At 60.9% G+C, this 18,774-nt stretch overlaps 3 protein-coding genes across 3 annotated transcripts; 1 reads left to right on the top strand and 2 right to left on the bottom strand.

Moving 5' to 3' along the window:
- Positions 1-620: 620 nt before the first annotated feature.
- LOC308045177 (RNA-binding Raly-like protein) lies at positions 621-6,377 on the bottom strand (the record flags this gene model as incomplete). The annotated part of the gene is made up of 7 exons (XM_080352294.1): positions 621-659; positions 1,021-1,187; positions 1,276-1,389; positions 1,738-1,886; positions 2,213-2,263; positions 4,244-4,322; positions 6,341-6,377. The coding sequence occupies 7 exons, from the start codon at positions 6,375-6,377 to the stop codon at positions 621-623; spliced, it is 636 nt and encodes a 211-aa protein (XP_080208420.1).
- Positions 6,378-7,912: 1,535 nt separating this feature from the next.
- Positions 7,913-12,574, bottom strand: LOC308045143 (C-type lectin domain family 18 member A-like; the record flags this gene model as incomplete). The annotated part of the gene is made up of 12 exons (XM_080352242.1): positions 7,913-7,950; positions 8,107-8,198; positions 8,298-8,394; positions 8,472-8,601; positions 8,742-8,848; positions 8,990-9,082; positions 9,798-9,905; positions 9,994-10,115; positions 10,537-10,628; positions 10,717-10,941; positions 11,657-11,748; positions 12,475-12,574. The coding sequence occupies 12 exons, from the start codon at positions 12,572-12,574 to the stop codon at positions 7,913-7,915; spliced, it is 1,296 nt and encodes a 431-aa protein (XP_080208368.1).
- A 1,835-nt stretch (positions 12,575-14,409) lies between these two features.
- Positions 14,410-17,459, top strand: LOC308045019 (fibulin-7-like; the record flags this gene model as incomplete). Its single annotated transcript, XM_080352017.1, has 8 exons — positions 14,410-14,478; positions 14,890-15,046; positions 15,201-15,371; positions 15,560-15,685; positions 15,842-15,964; positions 16,055-16,192; positions 16,292-16,430; positions 17,099-17,459. 8 exons carry the CDS (start codon positions 14,410-14,412, stop codon positions 17,457-17,459), a joined length of 1,284 nt encoding a protein of 427 aa, XP_080208143.1.
- Between the last annotated feature and the right edge of the window lie 1,315 nt (positions 17,460-18,774).

Genomic DNA, 18,774 nt, shown 5'->3' with positions numbered 1-18,774 from the left:
GGAGCTGGGCTCAGTTCCACCCCTCCATCCCAAAATCCTACAAAAGCCCCGCCAACCTGTCTCAAGGTGGTCCCTCCCCATGGCATCATGATGGGATGCTTAGCGGCTCCAAAAGCCTCATCAGGCTGTACCCACACCTGCTGAACTTTGCTGAGCCAGTTCCTGGAGCGTGGACACAGCGGTGGGCTTGCAGGGCAGGGGAGGCTGGGATGCAACCTGTGCGTAGGGGCTGGGAACCCTGGGGTGCTTTCTCCACACCCCACAGCACCCTTGGGTGAGGGACTGCTTGCACGCAAGGCAACCAGGATTTGGGATGCTCCTCTGGGATACAGTCCTTTTTATCTTTGCTCCTCCCCTCCCTCCCTCAGCCACATCTGCTTATCCCTAGCTCTGAAAACAGGAGGAAAAAGAAAACAAGCGCACTCAAACACAAAGGCTTCTCTCGCCACGGCTGGCTGGCGTCTCACGGGGTGGGACGCGGGGCTGCCGGCGGCAGGGATGGCTGTGCCAAGAGTGGGCATCTCGCGGCACGTGTGGCACTAGCTGGAAGCCTCAAAAAGAAATATGAACACAAGAGGGAAGAGCTGGCCAGGGAGGGAGGCCACGGCATCCCAGTCCATCTACTGGCTCCCCTCGGGGTCTGACATGTGGTTTTTCACCTGCAGGGAGAAACACACAGCGTGGCTGTCCTCTGATGTGCCCAGGCAGCAGGGTCAAACCTGGGGTCCTGCACCCAGTTGGGGGATGTAGGTGTGGGAGCAGCAGCTTTGATAAAGGATATTTTTACTTCAAGGGAGGTTTTGCAGGCTGTGCTGCTCGAGTAATGCACGTGTGGGGATTTGGTGTTGGGGGCTGTCCCGGAGGCACCAGTGGTTGTATCCCTGGCGCACAGGCAGGACAGCATTGGGGGACCCTGATGGAGCATCTTCTCTGGGCATCCTCCACCAAGACCCATGTGGGCAGTGAGGACGTATTTTAGGAAAGCACAGAGCCTGGCACAGGATCTGACCCTCCTCTTACCGTCTCTTCTGTGTCTGTGCTCTCCTCAGCACTGTCGATGTTGCGCAGGTCGCTGTGCCCATCAGCTTCTGTCTCCTCATTCCCTCGGGGCTCCCGTGACCCCTCTCCTGCTGAGGATGGGGACTCTGCCCCCGTCTCTGCCCTTTTCTTCTCACTCTCCTTGGACCCTGCAAGGACAGAGACAGCAGAAATGTGGGATATCTGTGCAAACATCAGCCCTGGCCTCACAGGGTCCCTTTGTGCCCATCCCCTCACCTGCAAGACGCTCTCTCCGCTGGTCCATGCGGTCCAGGCTCTCCAGCAGACTGTCCACCTGCGCCTTGATCTGGCTCAGCTCCCCCTTGATGGAGTGCAGCTCTTCAGCCCGCACTGCAGAGAGAGGAACCGTTAGGATCCCACCTGGCTCTGCCCAGAGCTGGGGAGACACGCCGTCCTGGGCGGCTGGGTGACCTCTGGAGCATCCTCTCCTCCAGAGCATCCTCCTTGCCAGAGCATCCTTCTCTCCAGAGGATCCTCCCCATCAGAGCATCCCTGAGGAACAGGGACAAGTCCAGGGGACACCCACCAACCCAGCACAGTCTAGGCCACGTCTGCTGGAGCTGGGTACTTGTAGCAACAGGGTCAGCACTGAGTGGGACCTTTGGGCACCATCACTGCTCTAATGCACCAAGACGCAAGGGCCAAGTCTCCTCTTCCTCCCAGCTGTATCGCACTTACACTTTGTCCGTCCGGCCGTGGAGCTGGTGCTGCTCCTCGCCCCAGGCTGTGGGCTCAGGCTGCTTTTTCTTCCTCCTTCTACATGAGTTCGTCTGGCCTTGACTGGGGTGCGGTTAATGAGCGGGGGGATCTTCTGGTACTCGTACAGCCTGCGAGGGCACAAGAGGACAGCGGTGTGAGTGCAAGCTCAGAGGTGCAGCAGCAGCCCCTGCCAGCCAAGATAGCATCTCTCGAGGTCCCTCTGTGGTGAAGGACCCCCAACCTGGGCATTGCTCAGCCCACATGCTGCCAATGGCCCGTGTACCCCATCCCTGAGGCTCTCAGCCCAGGGAAGCTGTGGCGCTCATGCTCCTTGAAGGTGGCAATGCCATCAGGGTTCTTCTGGACATGGGGGGACAGATGCCCAGGGACACCCTGCTTTCTGCCTTTGCAGAAGCGTGCTCAGTCCCCCCTGCTCCTGGCATGCTGTGCTCACCGGTATGGGAAGTCGTCCCTGTAGAGATCGTAGTCCAGGTCACAGTTACTGCTGCAAGAGGGGGAGAGAGGAGAAAAGTCATGTACACTGCAGGACCATGAACACCGTGGAGTGGCAGCAGCTGGGCACAGCAGGGCAGGGACCCCCATCGCCATCCCTGGGGACATGCCAGAAGGTACCACAGGGGCTGCCTGAGCTGCAGCGTGGTCCAGGGAGCTGGCTGTGCCCTGGCAGGGGTTTGCCCCTGCCACCAAGGAGGGTGTTGAGGAGGATGGAGAGAGAGCCCCCGGGACAGCATCAGCAGGCTCTGCTCTCAGGAAGCTGCATTTAGAGCACCCTGATGTTAAATTTCATGGTCCCTGGCTCTGTGTGCACACTGCCAACTCACTCGGCTCCAAATTAAGAAGCGATCTGTCAAAGGATTGCTTCCAATGCGGGCAGGCGACATGCCGGTAATAAATCATGCACTGTGGACCAGGAATGAGTGGGGAGAAGGAGGAGGAAGGGTAAAGATGCTGAAGCCCATTTCGCTGCTTCAGCTCTTGTGGAGTCAGGGAGCGTACGATTAAGCCTAACCCTAGGGACACAAAGCCACGCTCAGAGCATGGCTGGAAGCAAGGAGCCTTCCCCACACATGCTGCTGGGACTGGGGGGACCAGGACAAGGTCCCCCAGGGCTTGAGATTTTTCTGCAGATGAGCCTGTTGCTGTGGGACTGATGGTGAAGCTGAGGGAGAGCTGAAGGTTTGTGGGAGGTGGGGCTAACAGGCAACCTGGGCTGCCCTGCCTGTGGCTACCAAGCCTGAGTCAGGTTTGCCCAGCCCAGAAGGCAGGTTGGAGCCTGTGGCAAAGGCATCCCCAGCCCAGCTGCCACCCTGCCTTATTCAAGGATAATCCACATGGGGCACATCTGGCAAGTGTCAGCCCTCCTGGTAAGGGTGAGTTTACAACCCCCAGGGTGCCAGGACCCACCTATTCCAGTTCTTTGCATTTGGGATTATTTTGGGAGCTTTTGGTCCAGCCTTTCTGCCTTGCAAGATTCCATCATTGTGACAGGGATGGTGGGTCCTTTGCACCCCCACCTCCTGCCCCTCACCCAGAGAGGAAGGTCACAACCTGCCTTGGGGACAAGGGGAACGGGCAGCTGGAGAGGAGTCCTGATGCACACACAGGGCACAGGGAAGGTGCCAGCTCTGATGGCTGCTGTTGCCCAGAGCCCATGCTGAAAGAGATGGGGATGCCACAGGCCACCCCTGCCATGGGAACACCAGTGGCTCCATAACACACCCAGTCTTGGGGTGCAGCGCTCAGCTAGGGACACAGCAAGGGTTTTCTCAGCTCAGCTCTTTGCTCAGAGCATCCCCTGGGAATGCAGCAGCTGCCACGCTCCAGTGGCCCAGGAGGGCCCGCGGTCCCTGCCCTGCCAGCGCTGCATCCCTCCAGCACCATGGCAACGGGCAGAGCAATTAGTTCAATCAGGGTGTTTGCAAAAAGCTCTCTAATGAGACAGACGGAGCCCTGCTCCGGTCCCCCCCTCATCACATGCCTGCCGAGCCAGGGAGCCAAAACCTCCCAGGAATGAGGAACTGCTCTTCTGCTACCATCACCATCATCTATTGCCATCACCAGGGCCAACGCCACCTCTCTGTGCCTCTGTCTGTCTCCTTCAGAACAGCATTTAAAGGCCAGAACTGCAACCAGCATTGACAGGCATGGAGACCACCAGGCTCTCCTCTTCTCCTGGGTGCCTTCGGATGAGGAAGGGGGAATCTCCACACCCTACCAGCAACACACAATGGACAGGACCCAGCGAAGACTGCAGTTGCCATCGGTGCAGCCAGGCAGTGCTCCAATAGCACCGTTGGGATGAGGCAGGGACAGCCCATGAACCCACACCTACGGGCAGCCAGCACAATCAGATGGGCAAGTGATGGAGAGCAGAGGGAGGAAGAGGAACCAAACGTGGGACAGTCCCCAGCCCAAGCCAGGTGCCCCCCCCGGTGCAGCCCCCGCCCCAGGCGCCAGCACTCACTGGTACAGGCTGCTGCTGTGCTGCCGCTTCTGGCCCAGCCTGGCCCGGCTCGGTGTGGGTTCTCTGGCCATGTCCAGATCTGAGGGGAGAGAAAGGAAGGAAATGAGTTCTGGGAAGAAAAGGAGATGCCAACACCCTATCCCACATGGATATGTCTCTGGCATCGGCTTCCCCGAGGCACTCAGCCATGCTCCTCTCCCCACTGGAGATGTCCCATTCCAGAGCATCCGCAGGACAAGTCCAAGACTGGCACATCTCTTTAAGTTTTTGGGGAAGGACAGGAGCAGCCCAGGGTTGTGCCAGGACATAGAGTGACCCTGACAGGCCCTTCCCACAGTTGCCCCATCCCCAGGAGCCCAGCTGAGGCCAGGCAGGCCCCAATTAGGGTGGCAGAAAGCACCTCTTATTATGATGGTAATTAACCCCCAGAAACATTTCCCCCACTGTGGTGAATCTCTCTTTGCTGTCACCCCTGCTGGGTGGTTGGGCCATTTTTCAGATACCCCCAGGCCAGCAGAATGGCAGTGAGTGCTGCCCACCACAGATAGGTGCCAGGGGTGGGGGAAGCTCCACACCCAGCTGCTTCGCACTCTCAAAGGCTGCTGAGATGTGTGCGATGCTCGGAGGCGGGATAGAAATGCCCCCAGACATGCGGCTCGGTGATGCCACATCAAACCTCCCGGTGATGCTCTTCAACCCTTCTTTAGGACTTCACAGCCAGTGTCCATTTAAAAGGTGCCTTGAATCTGTTTTCTCAGTATACATTTGAGCGCCACTGATGCAAAGCTTTAGTGACATCTCCATATATTTAATTTTGTAAATCTGCGGGGCTCCAAAACCTCTCTGGCCCCTGGGGCAGGAGCTGGTGAGTGAGATGTTGAGGTGTCCCTCTTGCATGCTCCCCCTTGGCCATGGTAAGTGTGACCAACTGTCCCACAGGTGAAACTGTAGATGCACCAGAGAACCCCAAGCTTAAGCTTCCTGAGTCCTCTGGGAACACACCAGCTCATCAAGGGGGTCTGGACCTCCCCGGGAGTATGGATACTGGCCATGAGTCCTCTCCAGCCCCATATCCGCCACAGCAAGGTCTCTCCATCCCTGTGGAGGAAAGAGCTTCTGGGGAAGATCTGAGCAGAAAGAAACCAGCACTTTGCTTTCCAGTCTGTCACCTTGTGTGACAAAGTCTGCGGGCTGGCTCTGATCTCTGGGTGAGCTGGGGAAGGTGCTCCACTTGCGCTGTGTGTGCTGGTTAAGACTGTCACCCATTTTCTGTGGGTACAGCCAGCATCCTCAAGGACAGGCAAGCTCACCGTTTAGGACCAGAACCCACCGTTGGCATCCCTCTCTCCAACCCATCACACCTGCCTGGCAGAGCCACCCACTCCCCTCACTGCCAGTGGGATGGAGACCCCAGCACCCCAGCCAGGGACCTCAGCCATGACCAGGCACCCCACCACAAGCCACCTGCAACCAAGAGGGCTGTCCTGTTGGGACAGGGGACCCAGGCCAGCAGGGCTCCAGCACCCTGGGGCCATCGACCCTGCATCTGGGCTTCCTTCCCTGTAATGGCAGGTGGGACATTGCAGTACTGGGAGAACATCCCTGTCCTGGGGGGTAATGGTGTGGGGGACTTCCCAGTATTGGAAGGACACCCATGTCCTGGGTAGGTAATAGTGTAGGGGGCATCCCAGTAGCAGGAGGACATCTCTGTCCTGGAGGTAACGGTATGGGAATCATCCTGATGCTGGAAGGACACCCCTGCCCTTGGCGGGGGGTTAGTGGTATGGAGACAAACAGGCATCCCAGCACTGGGAGGACATCCCAGCCGTGGGCATGGACTGGTATCGTGGTGGGGGGCAGGAGGCAGCTCGGTACCGGGAGGCGGCCCTGCCCGAGGTGGGATGCTACGTATGGGGGACACCTACGTGCACCTGAAGGCCAGCTGCAAGGGGACACCCCTCTCTCTGGCAGGGCAGCCAGTGCCGGGCAAGCACCCCAGTGCCGGAGCATTTACTGGGGGGGGCGGTGTGTGAAAGAAGGCCGATCGCGGGGGGGGCACCCGGGAGGGATGGGGGCCCGAGCCGGGTCGGTACTCACATCTCCAGCCCGCGTCCCCGCCGCCGAAGAGCGTCATCCCCTCGCAGCCCCGGCAGCCCCGGCAGCCCCGGCCCCGCAGCCCCCGCAGCCCCGCCGCTCCGGCCCGAGCGCGCCGCCACCGGGCCCTACCAGAGGCGGGTGGAGAGGGGGGACCGCGGGCCGTACCACCGCTGCACGGCGATGGGGGAAGGGGACCACGCCCCGCCACGCCCGCGTCCCTCCCCAGGCGCAGCGATGCTTTATTGCAGCGCTGCTGCCTGTCCCTGCCTGCAGGTACCTGACGGCAGCGCTGGGCTGGGGGCTCTGCCTTCCGCACCCCGCTGCAGCTGCACAGATGTGGTGGCTGTGCTGGACCATTCTCATCCTCCCCAGGCTCCTTCCCCATCTCCTGCCTCCAGCCCCCCTAGACCCATTGGACTCTGCTTCCCTCAGCCGACAGCTCAGTTGCGCTCCAGTTTACCCAGTTCACCCTAAAGCCCTGTGCCCAGCCTTGCCGGTGGCAGTGCAGCTTCTGCCATCCCTCCACAGAGCCGAGGCCACAGCGCAAACAGCCAGCACATGATGCCCTGAATGGTGAGGGTTTAATTTCTACCCCAGTCCTGCGATGGAGCGTGCTGTTTGGAAGGGAGGAGGGCAGGTGAAGGAGGTGGCTCCCCAGCTCTGCGGTGGGTGGGTCCCTGCAGGATGCCAGCATGGGGACAGTGGTAGCATGTCCCCTCCAGAGGCACCTGACAACGACCAGCACTGGGGCACAGGTTTGACCCACCATGTGGGCTGCTGTTGCTTGGGGCTGTCCTAGGGCTGCAAGCAGCAGCTCTTGGCTAACACCACCCCTCCAAACACCCCCAGGGTGATGGAGACATGAGCTCGGGCAGGAGCCAGGCTGGTGCCCACTCTTCTGACCCAGTACTCACTCCAGGGATGAGGCTGGAGGTACCACCCCATGTGGGCAGGATGCAGGACATGGCAGAGGGAGAATTCAGTGGGTTTGGTAGGGAAAAGGAGACAAACGACTCTTCCTAAGGGAGAGAGGATCTTTATTAACCACCTGGCAGAGGAGGAGGAACCAGGTGATGATCAAGGACCAGGTGATGGTGAGGAACCCGCAGTGCCAGGCTGGGAGTTCCGATCCAGGCCAGGGTGATGGCTCAGAGCTAAGCCCAGCCCTCACCCTGAGCCGTGCCAAAGTCTGTGCTCCCCTAGAAGCCAACATTGTCCCTTGTCATATTGGCACCACGGTCCAGACACAGTCCAGCTGCCAGTGTAGGAGGAGGATGCTGTTTGACCTGGCTGTTGCAGGGGCATCTCCCTGCCCTGGCGGCTGTTGCAGTGTGATGGTGACAGAGGAAGGTGAGAGGCAGAAGAAGATGCTCTTTTGGGGATGCTGATGTAGAGCGCATGCCCTTCTCACCAGGTCTCAGTCCCATGGGTCCCCTCAGTCCCCTGTTCCCCGCACAGGGGATCTTTGCAGGGGTCTTTCTGAGTCATGGTTTGGGCTTGGCATGGCACTGAGATCCTGTGCTGCAGGCTTGGCACAGCAGCCAGCACTGGCCTGTGCCTGGAGCTGCGGCTTCAGGGGTCTTGTTGCCATAGGGAGATGTGCTCCTGGGCTGCAACAGGATGTGCAGAGTCAGTGTCCCCCAGGCCAGAAGGACCCAGAGGTCCGGGCAGGGCTGGAAGCAGAGGATAGACCCGGCAGAGCCGGGGACCGGCACCCCTGGGTCTTGGCACCCCAGGAAGGTGCGTGAGGGCTCCCAGGCACTCACCAAACTGGCAGATGTACCGGTTTCGGGTCTTGCAGCGCTGGTCGTTCCAGTTGAAGGCAGTTGATGCTTGCATCTCCACGCAGTTCCCAAACCTGTGGCCCAGCAGGAAGGAGGTGAAGCCAGTCAGCGTCGTGGCATGGCGGTGACAATGCACAGAGCTCGGGTGGCCTCTGCATCCAGTGGGTACTTACCCCTGGTTGTCCGGCTGCCCGAAAGCGAAGCTGGTGAAGGAGGACGGCTCGCCCACATCCCAGCGGAAGGAAGCCTTGGACGTCTTGTAGGTGAGACCTGGGGGAGTGGGAGATGGGCTGGCACGTCTGCCAGTACCCCAGGTACCCCAAACCCTGCCCACCACCATCACCCACCGATCCAGAAGTTCCCAGTCTCGAAATCAGTGTCTGTCACCCTGTTACCGGTCTCCAAGCGGCTGAGGTAGAAAGCCAGGATGTCCTGAACCTTCTGCGTTCTGATCTGGGCCAGCATCGCCCCTTTCTCCTGTGGGGAAGGGAGCAAGTCAGTCCCAAACACGTGGCCCAGATCCGTGCCAGGCAGTGGAGAGATGCATTGGGGGACCTACAAGCAAAGGTGGCATTTTTCAGCTTCAAAGGGATGCCCAGGGCATTCCAGAGGCTCACCTGGCACTTTATTTTGGCTCCATAGTAGGTGTCAGCCTCAGGGGACACCATGAAGCAGTCACCGTCTATCTGCACGTCACAGGCGTGGAAAGGGAACCGAATCTTTGCTGGGGACACAGGTGGGTACAGATGGGTCCCTGTGCTGGCAAAGCTGGGCCCACCAGAGGACCCTTAGCCCCACTCTTGGGGTCTCTGCCTGTAGATCGCTGCCAGGACCCCAAAGCAGCCACAGGCGGGTGCAGACTCACTGCCACACTCGGCGCCGCCGTAGCCCACATCGCAGAGGCAGGAGCACTCCTCCTTCCTGAACTTCCCGTGGAGGCACTGCCCGCTGCACCTCACTGCAGGCAAGAGGGTGTGTTAGCTGGTGAGAGGGCTCCCCAACCCCTGTCTGCCCCCCGAGCTTGCGCTGTGCACTGGGGCACCAGCCGTGCACACACATGCGCTGAGCTGACCTGGTGCACACATGTGCTGCACCACTGTGGGCACGCAGGCACTGAGCAGACTGTGAACACCGCACCGTTTGTGCCTGTGCATGAACTGCGCCAACACTGCGCACACACGCACCGCACCAGCCATGCACACGCATGCACCGCACCCATCCTCCACAAGCATACACTGCACTGGCCATGCACACATTGCACTAGCCATGCACGTGTGTGCACTGCACAAATCCTGTGCATGCATGCACTGCATCAGCCATGCCCACACGTGTACTGCACTGACATTGCACATGCATGCACTGCACCCACTCTGTACGTGCATGCATTGCACTGGCCATGCACATGCATGCACCACACCAACGGTTTGCAAGCATGTGCTGCACCAGCCATGCACACACATGCACTGCACTGACCTTTGTGCACGTGTGCACTGCACTGGCCATGCACTGCTTGCTCCTATGCACTGTGCTTCCCCCACGCATGCATGTGCTGACCAGGCATGTATGTGCCATGCTGCCCATGTCCATGCCTGCCCTCTGCCAGCAGCATCACTTATCCTCATCCAGAGTCTCTCCCTAGAGGTGCGGGAGGCAGAGGTGGCATGGGTGCCCACCTTGGCAGTACCTGCCCGTGTAACCAGGCGGACAGACGCACTGGCAGCTGCTCATGTCAAGGCGTCCACTGTTCCTGCAGCTCATCCGACAGGGGTTCCTGGGCACCTCTGGGCACAGCAGAGAGGTGGCACAGGCGTCAAGGGCTGTGGCATGGCCAGGGGCCACGGGGGAGCCGGGGTGACCGCGGGGACTCACCGCAGAGCCCGCCACTGTGGTCCCAGGACTTGAAGCAGCCAGAGAGGCCGGCCGTGCAGAGGGAGCACCAGGGCCCCTGTTTGTAGGGCAGGACAGGCGTCCCCGCCAGCTCCCAGTTGCCCCTGTGTCACCAGCAAGGGGAGATGGCTGCCCGGCTCCATGCCCCGCCCACACAGCCAGACCACCCCCCCTCATGAGTAAGACCCCGCTCATACAGACAGACCACACCCCTTCCCGAGTAAGACCCCGCCCACATTGCCCGGCCCCACCCACTCCCAGGGAACAACCCCTCCCACATTCTCAGCCCCGCCCACTGCCAGCAGAAGACCACGCCCACAGTCCCAGCCCCACCCCTCACCAAACGTCCCCATAGGTCAGCCCACGCCCCAGCTGGACACACCCCTATGGAGACCCCGCCCACACAGGGGGAGGGGTTTTCCTAGCCCCACCCATCTCAGGCCACCCACACCTCTCTAGCCCCGCCCACTCACACCGAGGCCCCACCTCCCAGCCCCCCTTTCCCCCCCACCCGGGCCCCCTTACCCCGGGGAGTAGGCGCAGGCGAAGGCTTCGCTGCGGCCGCTGGTGCAGAGGTGCCTCCCGCAGCCCAGCTGTCCCGCTGTGGCCCACACCAGCTGTGAAAGAGGGCCATGCCACCCCCTGTCCTCTGCACTCCCCCTAGCCCCCATGTCCCTCCGTGTCCCCCCGTGCCACGCTGCTCACCTGGGTGTAATGGCGGCAGGTGGCATTCCAAGTGCAGCGCCCTGTCCTGTAGTCATAGTGTTGTCCCTCAGCAAACCACCGCTCCAGCACGGCCCCGAAGCCCCCAGTGCCCGCCGGCAGCAGGGCCTCGCTCCAGCCCAGCTGTGGGGCTGGCGGCGGAGCGGGGCTCTCCAGGCAGCTGGCTGCCCGCACCCCCGCCAGCCGCCCCAGCTCCTCGCTCCACTCCTGCGGGGATGCACCGTGAGCCACCGGGGTCCCCAGGGACAGCACCAATTGGCAATGCTGGGGGACAGTGGGGAACAGCCCAGGAGATATTTGGGGATTGCTAAGGGGGTCAATTTGGGGGATGATCAGGGACATCAGAAGGTTGACATGTGGGATGCTGCAAGGGACCCCAGGGGACCAGACCTGTGTTTGGTGTGTCCATCTGTGGGGTGATTGGGGGACATCGAGGGCCATCACAGGACATGGAGGACCCCAAGGGATCAGCCTTGCCCTTGGTGTGAGCAGGTGTGTGGTGATCAGGGGACATCAAGGGCCATCATGGGACATGGGGGACCCCACAAGAGTCCCTGAAAGACCAGCCCTGCTCCTGGTGTGTGCACGTGTGGGGGTGATTGAGAGACATCAGGTGGGATGTGCAGAACCCCATAGGGGACCCCAAGGGACTAGCCTTGACCTCATTGTGTGCAGGTGTGGGGTGATTGGCAGACATTAAAGTCCATCAGAGGACATGGGAATCCCCACAAAGGTCTGTTCCCAAGGGACAAGCTCTGCCCTTGGTGTTTGCAGGTGGTACATCCTTCTTTGAGGGCCCCACACTGGCTAGCTCTTCTGCTTCGCTAGCTTGTTAACGAACTACTGTGTGACACCCCCTCTCTAGGCATGGGGTGGGAGGTGGATGACACATCCAAGGGGGGGACCCAGAGTGGGGACTCACCAGCTTCTGCATGTTGGCGGCAGGAGGCTGCACTTTGCTTCTCAGCTTGTTGTGCAGTGAGAGCACCAGGAAGGTCTCCTTCTTGCTGAGAACTGGGGGGGACAGTGGGGACTGGGGATGGGGACAAGGAGGCCACAGAATGCGAGTGCCTTCCCCGTATCCCCAGCTGTGGCAGGATCGTTCGGAGGGCTGTGGGCCCCCGGAAGGGTCCGGCTGCAGCCGGGGATACGGGGAAGGCACCCGGGTCTCCATGGAGACTCAAGGGGAGAGAAGAAAGCGCTTTTGGGCTGGGAGCACAAAAGGGACAGGGGCCAGGCTGAGTTTGGCTTGCTGAGCCCCCGTCTTGCACGGGTGGGCTGAGACTGCCAGGAATGTGCCCACTTCCCCCCTGGCTCTGTCCTGCCAGGACCTAGACCCCACTGGGCTGGACCCATCACTAGCACCCATCACCAGCCCCAGAACCAGCTCCCCCAGGCCCATCCCATCACCACCCCCATCCCATCACCAGCCCCATCCCATTACCTACCCTATCCCATTACCACCTCTACAACTCCCCCCACCTCTGTCCCATCACCAGCCTCAGACCCCCCCAAGCCCATTCCATCACCAGCTCCATACCCAGCCCCATGTGCCCCCTCCCATCCCATTCCATCCCATTCCCAGTCCCAATCACCCAAGACCCCCATTACCACCTCTGGGTGCCTATCACCCATCCAGTCCCCAGGGGATGGTGCGCAGGGTGCACCCACAGCCCCCCAACCTTGCTGCCACCCCAGCCCTTCTGACAGACCAGACCCCCCCACCCCTCTCCCAGGTACCTCCTGGAGCCAGCACAGACAACTTCTCTGGAGCATCCAACCTTGTCTCACCCATCCTCCAAGCCAGAAAGTTGCAAACCAGCAGCACCAAGAGCTCCATGCAGGTGACTGAGGTTTTGGGGGGACCAGACCCTCACGGCTCCGGAGGGAGGATTTGGGAGAGACGAGCTGCCCTGCAGCAGCCGTGGTGGCGGAGCGAGCTTGGCCGTATGCTCCTGCGTGCTTGTGTGTGCTTGTGTGTGTGTGTCTGGTTGCAGGATTTGATCCTATTCAGGACTCCAGACAGGCACCGCTGGTCAGCTCGAACAAAAGCTTGATGGGTGAGTAAGAGCTCTGTCAAAACAGTTGCTCAGTGGCGCAAACTCTGCAGACATCTCCTGGGGCCCCAGGGCTGCAGCCCTGCCGGGATGCCCCGCAGTGGGGTCAGCCCCCCGTGCTCTGCCCCAGCACCATCACAGAGCTGGGGTTGGGATGGAAAGGCAGGCAGGAGCAGAGGGTACCAAGTGGCACCTGCTTTGGGGTGCTGGGAGATTGGATGCCAAGGGGCTGGGGGCAGCTAAGGCCCCCCCTCCACTGCCAGCCTTCTTCCTGCCCCATGAATTAATCATGCCGGGGAGGTAACACACACCACCACGGGCACGAAGCCAAATACCCGCTCTGGAGAGATGGACAGCATGGTAATGGTGTGGGGGCTGTGAAGGACGGGGGGCCAGCACTGGGAGAGATGCTGGGCTCAGGAGGTCACATCTCAGCAGGAGACTGGGGTTGGGCAGCGGTCCTGGAGGCAGCGCTGCTCAGGGGGGCTCAGTAGAACCCTGATGGCTCTGCCCAAGTGTGGGGCTCCCAACGGCTGAGAGGAGGCTGAGGGTGCTCCCCTGGAACAGGGCAGATGTCCGGGCTTCAGAGCTCCCTGCTCAGGGGTGGCTGGGAGACAGGCACATGCTGCACACACTGTCATGCCCCTTTCTCTGGGCTGCCACGGGTGGGAGGGACCAGGAGCATCCCACCCCCATCCCCACCCCAGCTATCTGGGCTGAGCTGGACATCCAGCTCCAAAAGCCTTCAGTTCCTGACCCTAACTCTAGCCCTAGTCTGAACCCTCGCCCTACTGCTAATCCCAGCCCCAAGCCTTACCCAAACATTTCTGCTCACACTCACCTGCACCCTTGGCAATGGTCCTAACGCTGGGCTTAACCCAAACCCTAATACAGACCCTGATCTTAGCACTAACTGTGAACCTAATGCTAACCTCATCCCTAACCTTAATGCTGACCCTAACATTAATCCTGACCCTAATGTTAATGCCGACTCTCATGCTAATCTGCCCCCCAGCTCTAGGCTGCAGTGGAGCCCTGGAGTCCCTCTCTAAATTCCAGCTATGGCTGAGCTTAGTCCAGCAAATCCATGCCGAGGTTGGTGAGTCCACGGTGCTGCCGGGCTGCCCCCCTCAGCAGCCCCAGCCCCAGTGAAGAGCAGGATCCCATTGCTGACCCCAAATCCATCCGTTCTCCTGTGAGACTTTCCCACGCTTAGCAAACGCATGGGATTAACTGCATCCTGCACTCCCGTGTGCCGGGGAGCCCCGGAGCCATGGCTTCTCGTGGGGGGCGCCCGGCACCACCGGTACTGCGGTGAGTGCTGTAACAGCCACCGCCTGGCCCCGGCATCTGCTGGCCCTGTGACATGAAAGGCCCCAAAGCCTCTGATGTGCAGAGAGGGGAGGGAAGGGAAGGGAAGGGAGAGGCCGGCGCCAGTGCCAAAGGGAAACTTTCCTACAGCTCGACCTCGGCCAGCAGAAAAACCAACAAACATGCGGGCACACACCACAGATAAATCCCAGTGAGTGCAGGAGCGCGGCTGCGAGTGAGCAGGGCAGAACTGGAGCATCGGCGTCTCATCCCTGCAGCCTGTGTGCCCGGAGCCAGCCCTGGTGCGATGCTCCTCGTTCTGCTGCCAGTCTGGCTGGCCCTGGGCATCCTGCAGTTGCCCCTCTGCAGCACCCAGGTAAGGACCCTCATGCCCCCCGCCCCCAACTCCCTTGCAGAACCCCCACTGGGGGCTTTTCAGCACCTACCTCATACACCCCAGCACCTGGGATGGGTGATACAACATAGCCGTGGTGCCTGTGGGCCTGCCCAGGGCCAGGTGGGATGGTCATGAGGCTAAACCCACTTGGAGTATCCAATGTGCTCCTCAGCATCCAAATGCTGGGGCAGGACCAGGTGGGGCTGAGGCTGGAGCCAGTACAGAGGCAGGAGCAGACCCCGCACTGAGATGGGGAGGAAGGGGCTCTGCCCAGGACAAGGCGTCCAAAACAAGCCCTAATGTGCTGCCTACTCCGGAGGGTCCACCCAGGCTGCAGCAGGGTGGTGGGGGAGCCCGCTGGGTGATGGGGCTGTGCTTGTGTCCCCGCAGGAGTGTCTGAGCCAGCAGCAGGCTCTCGGGGCAGTGCGGCAGATGCAGAAGCTGCTGGTGGTGCAGGAGGCTGCCCACCTGCGAGGCACACAGGGTCTCCGGCAGCAGCTCTCTGTCCTCCAGAGCCACCTCCGGAGACAGGCCACCAAACGCAACGGTATCACTGGGTCACCGCCGTGGGGTGACATCCCCATGGGGCCAGCTCAGACCTCTGTCGAGCAGCCTGGGCAAGAGACCCCCAGATCTTTGCCAGGCTGGCATCGGCTCCAGCCTGGAAATGTCCATTCTCACCCATGTCTATCTGTCTGCAGAGACCTGTCCGCAGCCAGCAGTGCCCCTGAACGGACGGATGCTGGGACAGAACGTGCGGGTGGGCCATGACATTCACTTTGTCTGCAACGCCGGGTTCCGGCTGGTGGGCTCGGAGACACGCACCTGCCGGCACAACCGCACGTGGAGTGGCACCCAGCCTTTTTGCAGAAGTGAAGTGGAGCAGGGTTGGGCTGCTGGGGGCTCCTCCATCACCCTGAGCTGCAGGGTCCCTTTGTGCTGCTCCCTCAGCTGCAGGGATAGCTGCCCAGAGGCTGCAGCAATGGGCGCTGAGGCTGGGCAGCAGGATGGGGTGAGGATGGGATTCTCCAGCTGGTGTTCACGAGCTCCTTCTCTTCAGGTATCGACGACTGCTCCAGCAACCCGTGTGCCAATGGTGGGACCTGTGTGGATGGCAGCCAGAGCTACACGTGCCTCTGCTCCCCGGGCTGGTCAGGCCCCAGCTGCCAGAGCCCCATCTATGCCTGTATGTGCTTGGGTTTGGGCTATGGAGGATGGGGACGCTCATAGGCACAGCACCCGGCCATGCTGCACCCCTCTCCCCATGCTTCCCTGTCACTTCAGCCCCCATCCTTCTCCCTGTGCCCCCCACCCTGGCAGTGACACCCTCTACCCCCTGCAGACTGGGTGACATTGAGCAATGCCTCCTTCAGCCGCCAGCCCCGCTGTGCCGAGGGCCGCCCGGGCTCCCGGCGCTGCAGCTGCGACGCCGGCTTCCAGATGCGAGCTGGTGGCATGTGCCATGGTAAAAGGGGGGTGAAAATGGTGGGGAGGGAGGAAATTGAGGCTTGGTGGTGACAGGAGCTCCTGGCTGTGCCCCACTTTGTCCCCCCAGATGTGGATGAGTGCCAGCTCTTCCAGTCCAACCCCCAGACCCGGATTTGCCTCTATGACTGTCTCAACCTCCCCGGCTCCTACCGCTGCCTCTGCCCCCATGGATACCTGCTCCATGTCGACCACAACACCTGTGAGGGTAGGAGTGGCAAGTGCATGGCAGGGAGCATCCCATGGGACCAGGCATGTGGTGGGGAGCAGCGGGGACAGCCCCACTCACTCCATGTCACTGTCACAGATGTGGACGAGTGCACGGGGAAGCAGCACAACTGCACCCAGGGTGACCTCTGCATCAACACCTTTGGGGGCCACCGCTGTGTTCGCCCCAAGTGCCCCCCACCACGCCACAACACCAGCTATGTCAAGACCTCCGCCTTGTGAGTACCACACATGGCTTGGGCTGTGTCATGCCCTTTCCCCCGTGTGATGGGTTCTACATGTGCCCCAGGGATCATATTGTGTCACCCAGGGGCATCAGGGAAAGTGTCAGCCAAATTGCCATATGGGGTGAGCTTTGCATGGTCCCTGATGTCCCATGTCACAGGTATTGGGATGCTGGTGGCGGGGGGTGTGAGTGCACCTCTGCTGCACATCCAGGCAGTGCTGTCAGCTGTCATCCAGCAGGGAAAGCCCCCCTGGTCCTGCTTGTGAGACTGAACTGCTTTGTGGCTGAGCCCAAGTGCCCCAAGCAGAGGAGTATCTCTGCTCCAGATAAGGGATGTTCCTCTGCGGGAGGCACATCTGAGCCTGACTCTGTCCCTGGCCTCCAGCTGGGACTGTGGTGCCCCTGGTACCAGTCTCAGAGCATGGCCCAGAGCTGTGTCACTGCAAGGCACGGCGTTCACCCAGCAGAGGCAGAGATGGGACAGTGACCAAAAGCTGGGTGCACTCAGATGTGGCTGCCTTGGGTTGCTCTGCCACAGGACAAGCAGTGGGGCTGGAGATGCTCCCTGCACTGTTAGCCAGGCTTGTTTGCAAGGGTGCAGGCAGCTCCCTGAGAGCCCAGCCATGGCACTGAGCAGTGGTACCCCTTCTCTCCTGGCAGCCAGTGCGAGAGGAACCCCTGCCCCACGGAGAGCCGAGCCTGCCGCTTGGCTGCCACCTCCATCTCCTTCCACTACTTGCCACTCCAGGCCAACGGCACGGTGCCCCGTGTCCTCTTCAAGATGTCCACCACCCGCTTTGTGGGTGATAGCCTGCGCTTTGCCATCGTGGGTGGCCGGGGCCAGGGGGTCTTCGCCGTGCGGCGCTCTGACCGGCAGACGGGAGAGCTGGTGCTCACCAGCCCCGTGGTGGGGCCAGCCACGCTGGAGGTGGAGCTGGAGATGAGCGAGTTCTCCCGCAAGGTCCTCCTGGGCAAGCATATCTTCAAGGTCACAGCCTTTGTGTCCCCATATGAGTTTTGATCCGCTTTGGAGGCAGGTTTGTGGCCAAGCCAGGGTCTCTCCTGGGGAGTGACAGAACTCAGTGGTCCCAGTTCTTGTCCCATTGGAGACATCCTTCTCCTGCAATGCTTGCTCATGGCTGGTAGGGTGAAGCCACAGCAGAAAGGGTGCCTGTGACAAAGGCTGCAAGAAAAGCCCAAGTGGCTGCACCTTGCATTGCTCTGTGAGCAGGGGAACCATCCTGGGGGTGCCTGCTTCTGCCAGTCCCCCTCCTCTCTGCCTGCATGGCACACAGACGGGCATGGAAGAGTGAGCTGATGATATGTGGCATCCAGGTCTGGCTCCTTGTATCTTGTAAACTCTAATAAAAGAAAAGCAACTGTAGGAAGGGTGTCCTCCCTTCTCTATGCCTGCTCCCTGGGCAAGGCTACTGGGGAGATCTGGGGACTATGGTCATGGCAGGGTTCCCCTGCAGAGCTTGGGGTGCCAGAAAAGCTGTCGAGCCCACTCAGGATCATGCAGTGTCCATGTCCCTCCGAGCACCACTGTTCCCAGGGGACACGATGAACATCTCTGCCATGTAGGACGGAGAGTTGGGCTGAACACACTGCCCTGCATGTCCTGCACAGCCAAGGCTTGTCCCCAGCCCCTTTAGCAGGTGCCAGCAAAGGGCAGCAGGGCTCCCTGGTACCAGGTGGGCAGGGGACAGCGACCAAGGGCCATGCTTCCCTGCGGCCAGGACACTTCCCTCTGCAAGGGCCCTGGCAGGAGCCAGCTGCATGGAGGACAAAGCTGCAGCTCCACAGCTCACCAAGTGCTTGAGCTGTTTCTGGACTGGAGAAGGGTGGGCAGTGAGGACAAGAGGTGCAGTCCCTGCCACCACCAGCACAGCCAGACCCCCGCACAGGGAGAGCCGCCGGCAGCTGGAGGTTGAAAAGGTGACAAGGGCCTTTGGGGACAGCAAGGAAAGGACGCCCCACCCCAGGACACCCTTCCCTTTGCACACAAGAAGCCTTCTTAGGTGAGCATCCAGCCAGCCCGTGCCAGTGTCCCTCGCACAAAGCAGCCGCTGTGCAGGGAACGCAGGAGGCTCATAAAGATCTCGTTATGCTCTCGCCGCCGGTGCTGCCCGCCAGCTCCGGGGCTTGGCGTGGAGGAGGGGGAAACGCCCCCCAGGGTAAGCAGGGCTATGGGCTGGGCTGGTGGGGCTGCGTCAGAAAGATCCACAGCTTGGCCGGTGTTGACTGAGAGAGCCTGGGTGCAAAGTAGAAAATGACAACGGTAAATATTTATTCTTGCCCATGAGGTGTCCCAGCCAGACCGGGCACCCCAAATG

This window comes from Nesoenas mayeri (assembly GCF_963082525.1).
Source record: "Nesoenas mayeri genome assembly, chromosome: 12".
In the NCBI taxonomy this organism is placed as follows: Eukaryota; Metazoa; Chordata; class Aves; order Columbiformes; family Columbidae; genus Nesoenas; species Nesoenas mayeri.
This window is presented reverse-complemented; position numbering and strand designations above follow the sequence as displayed.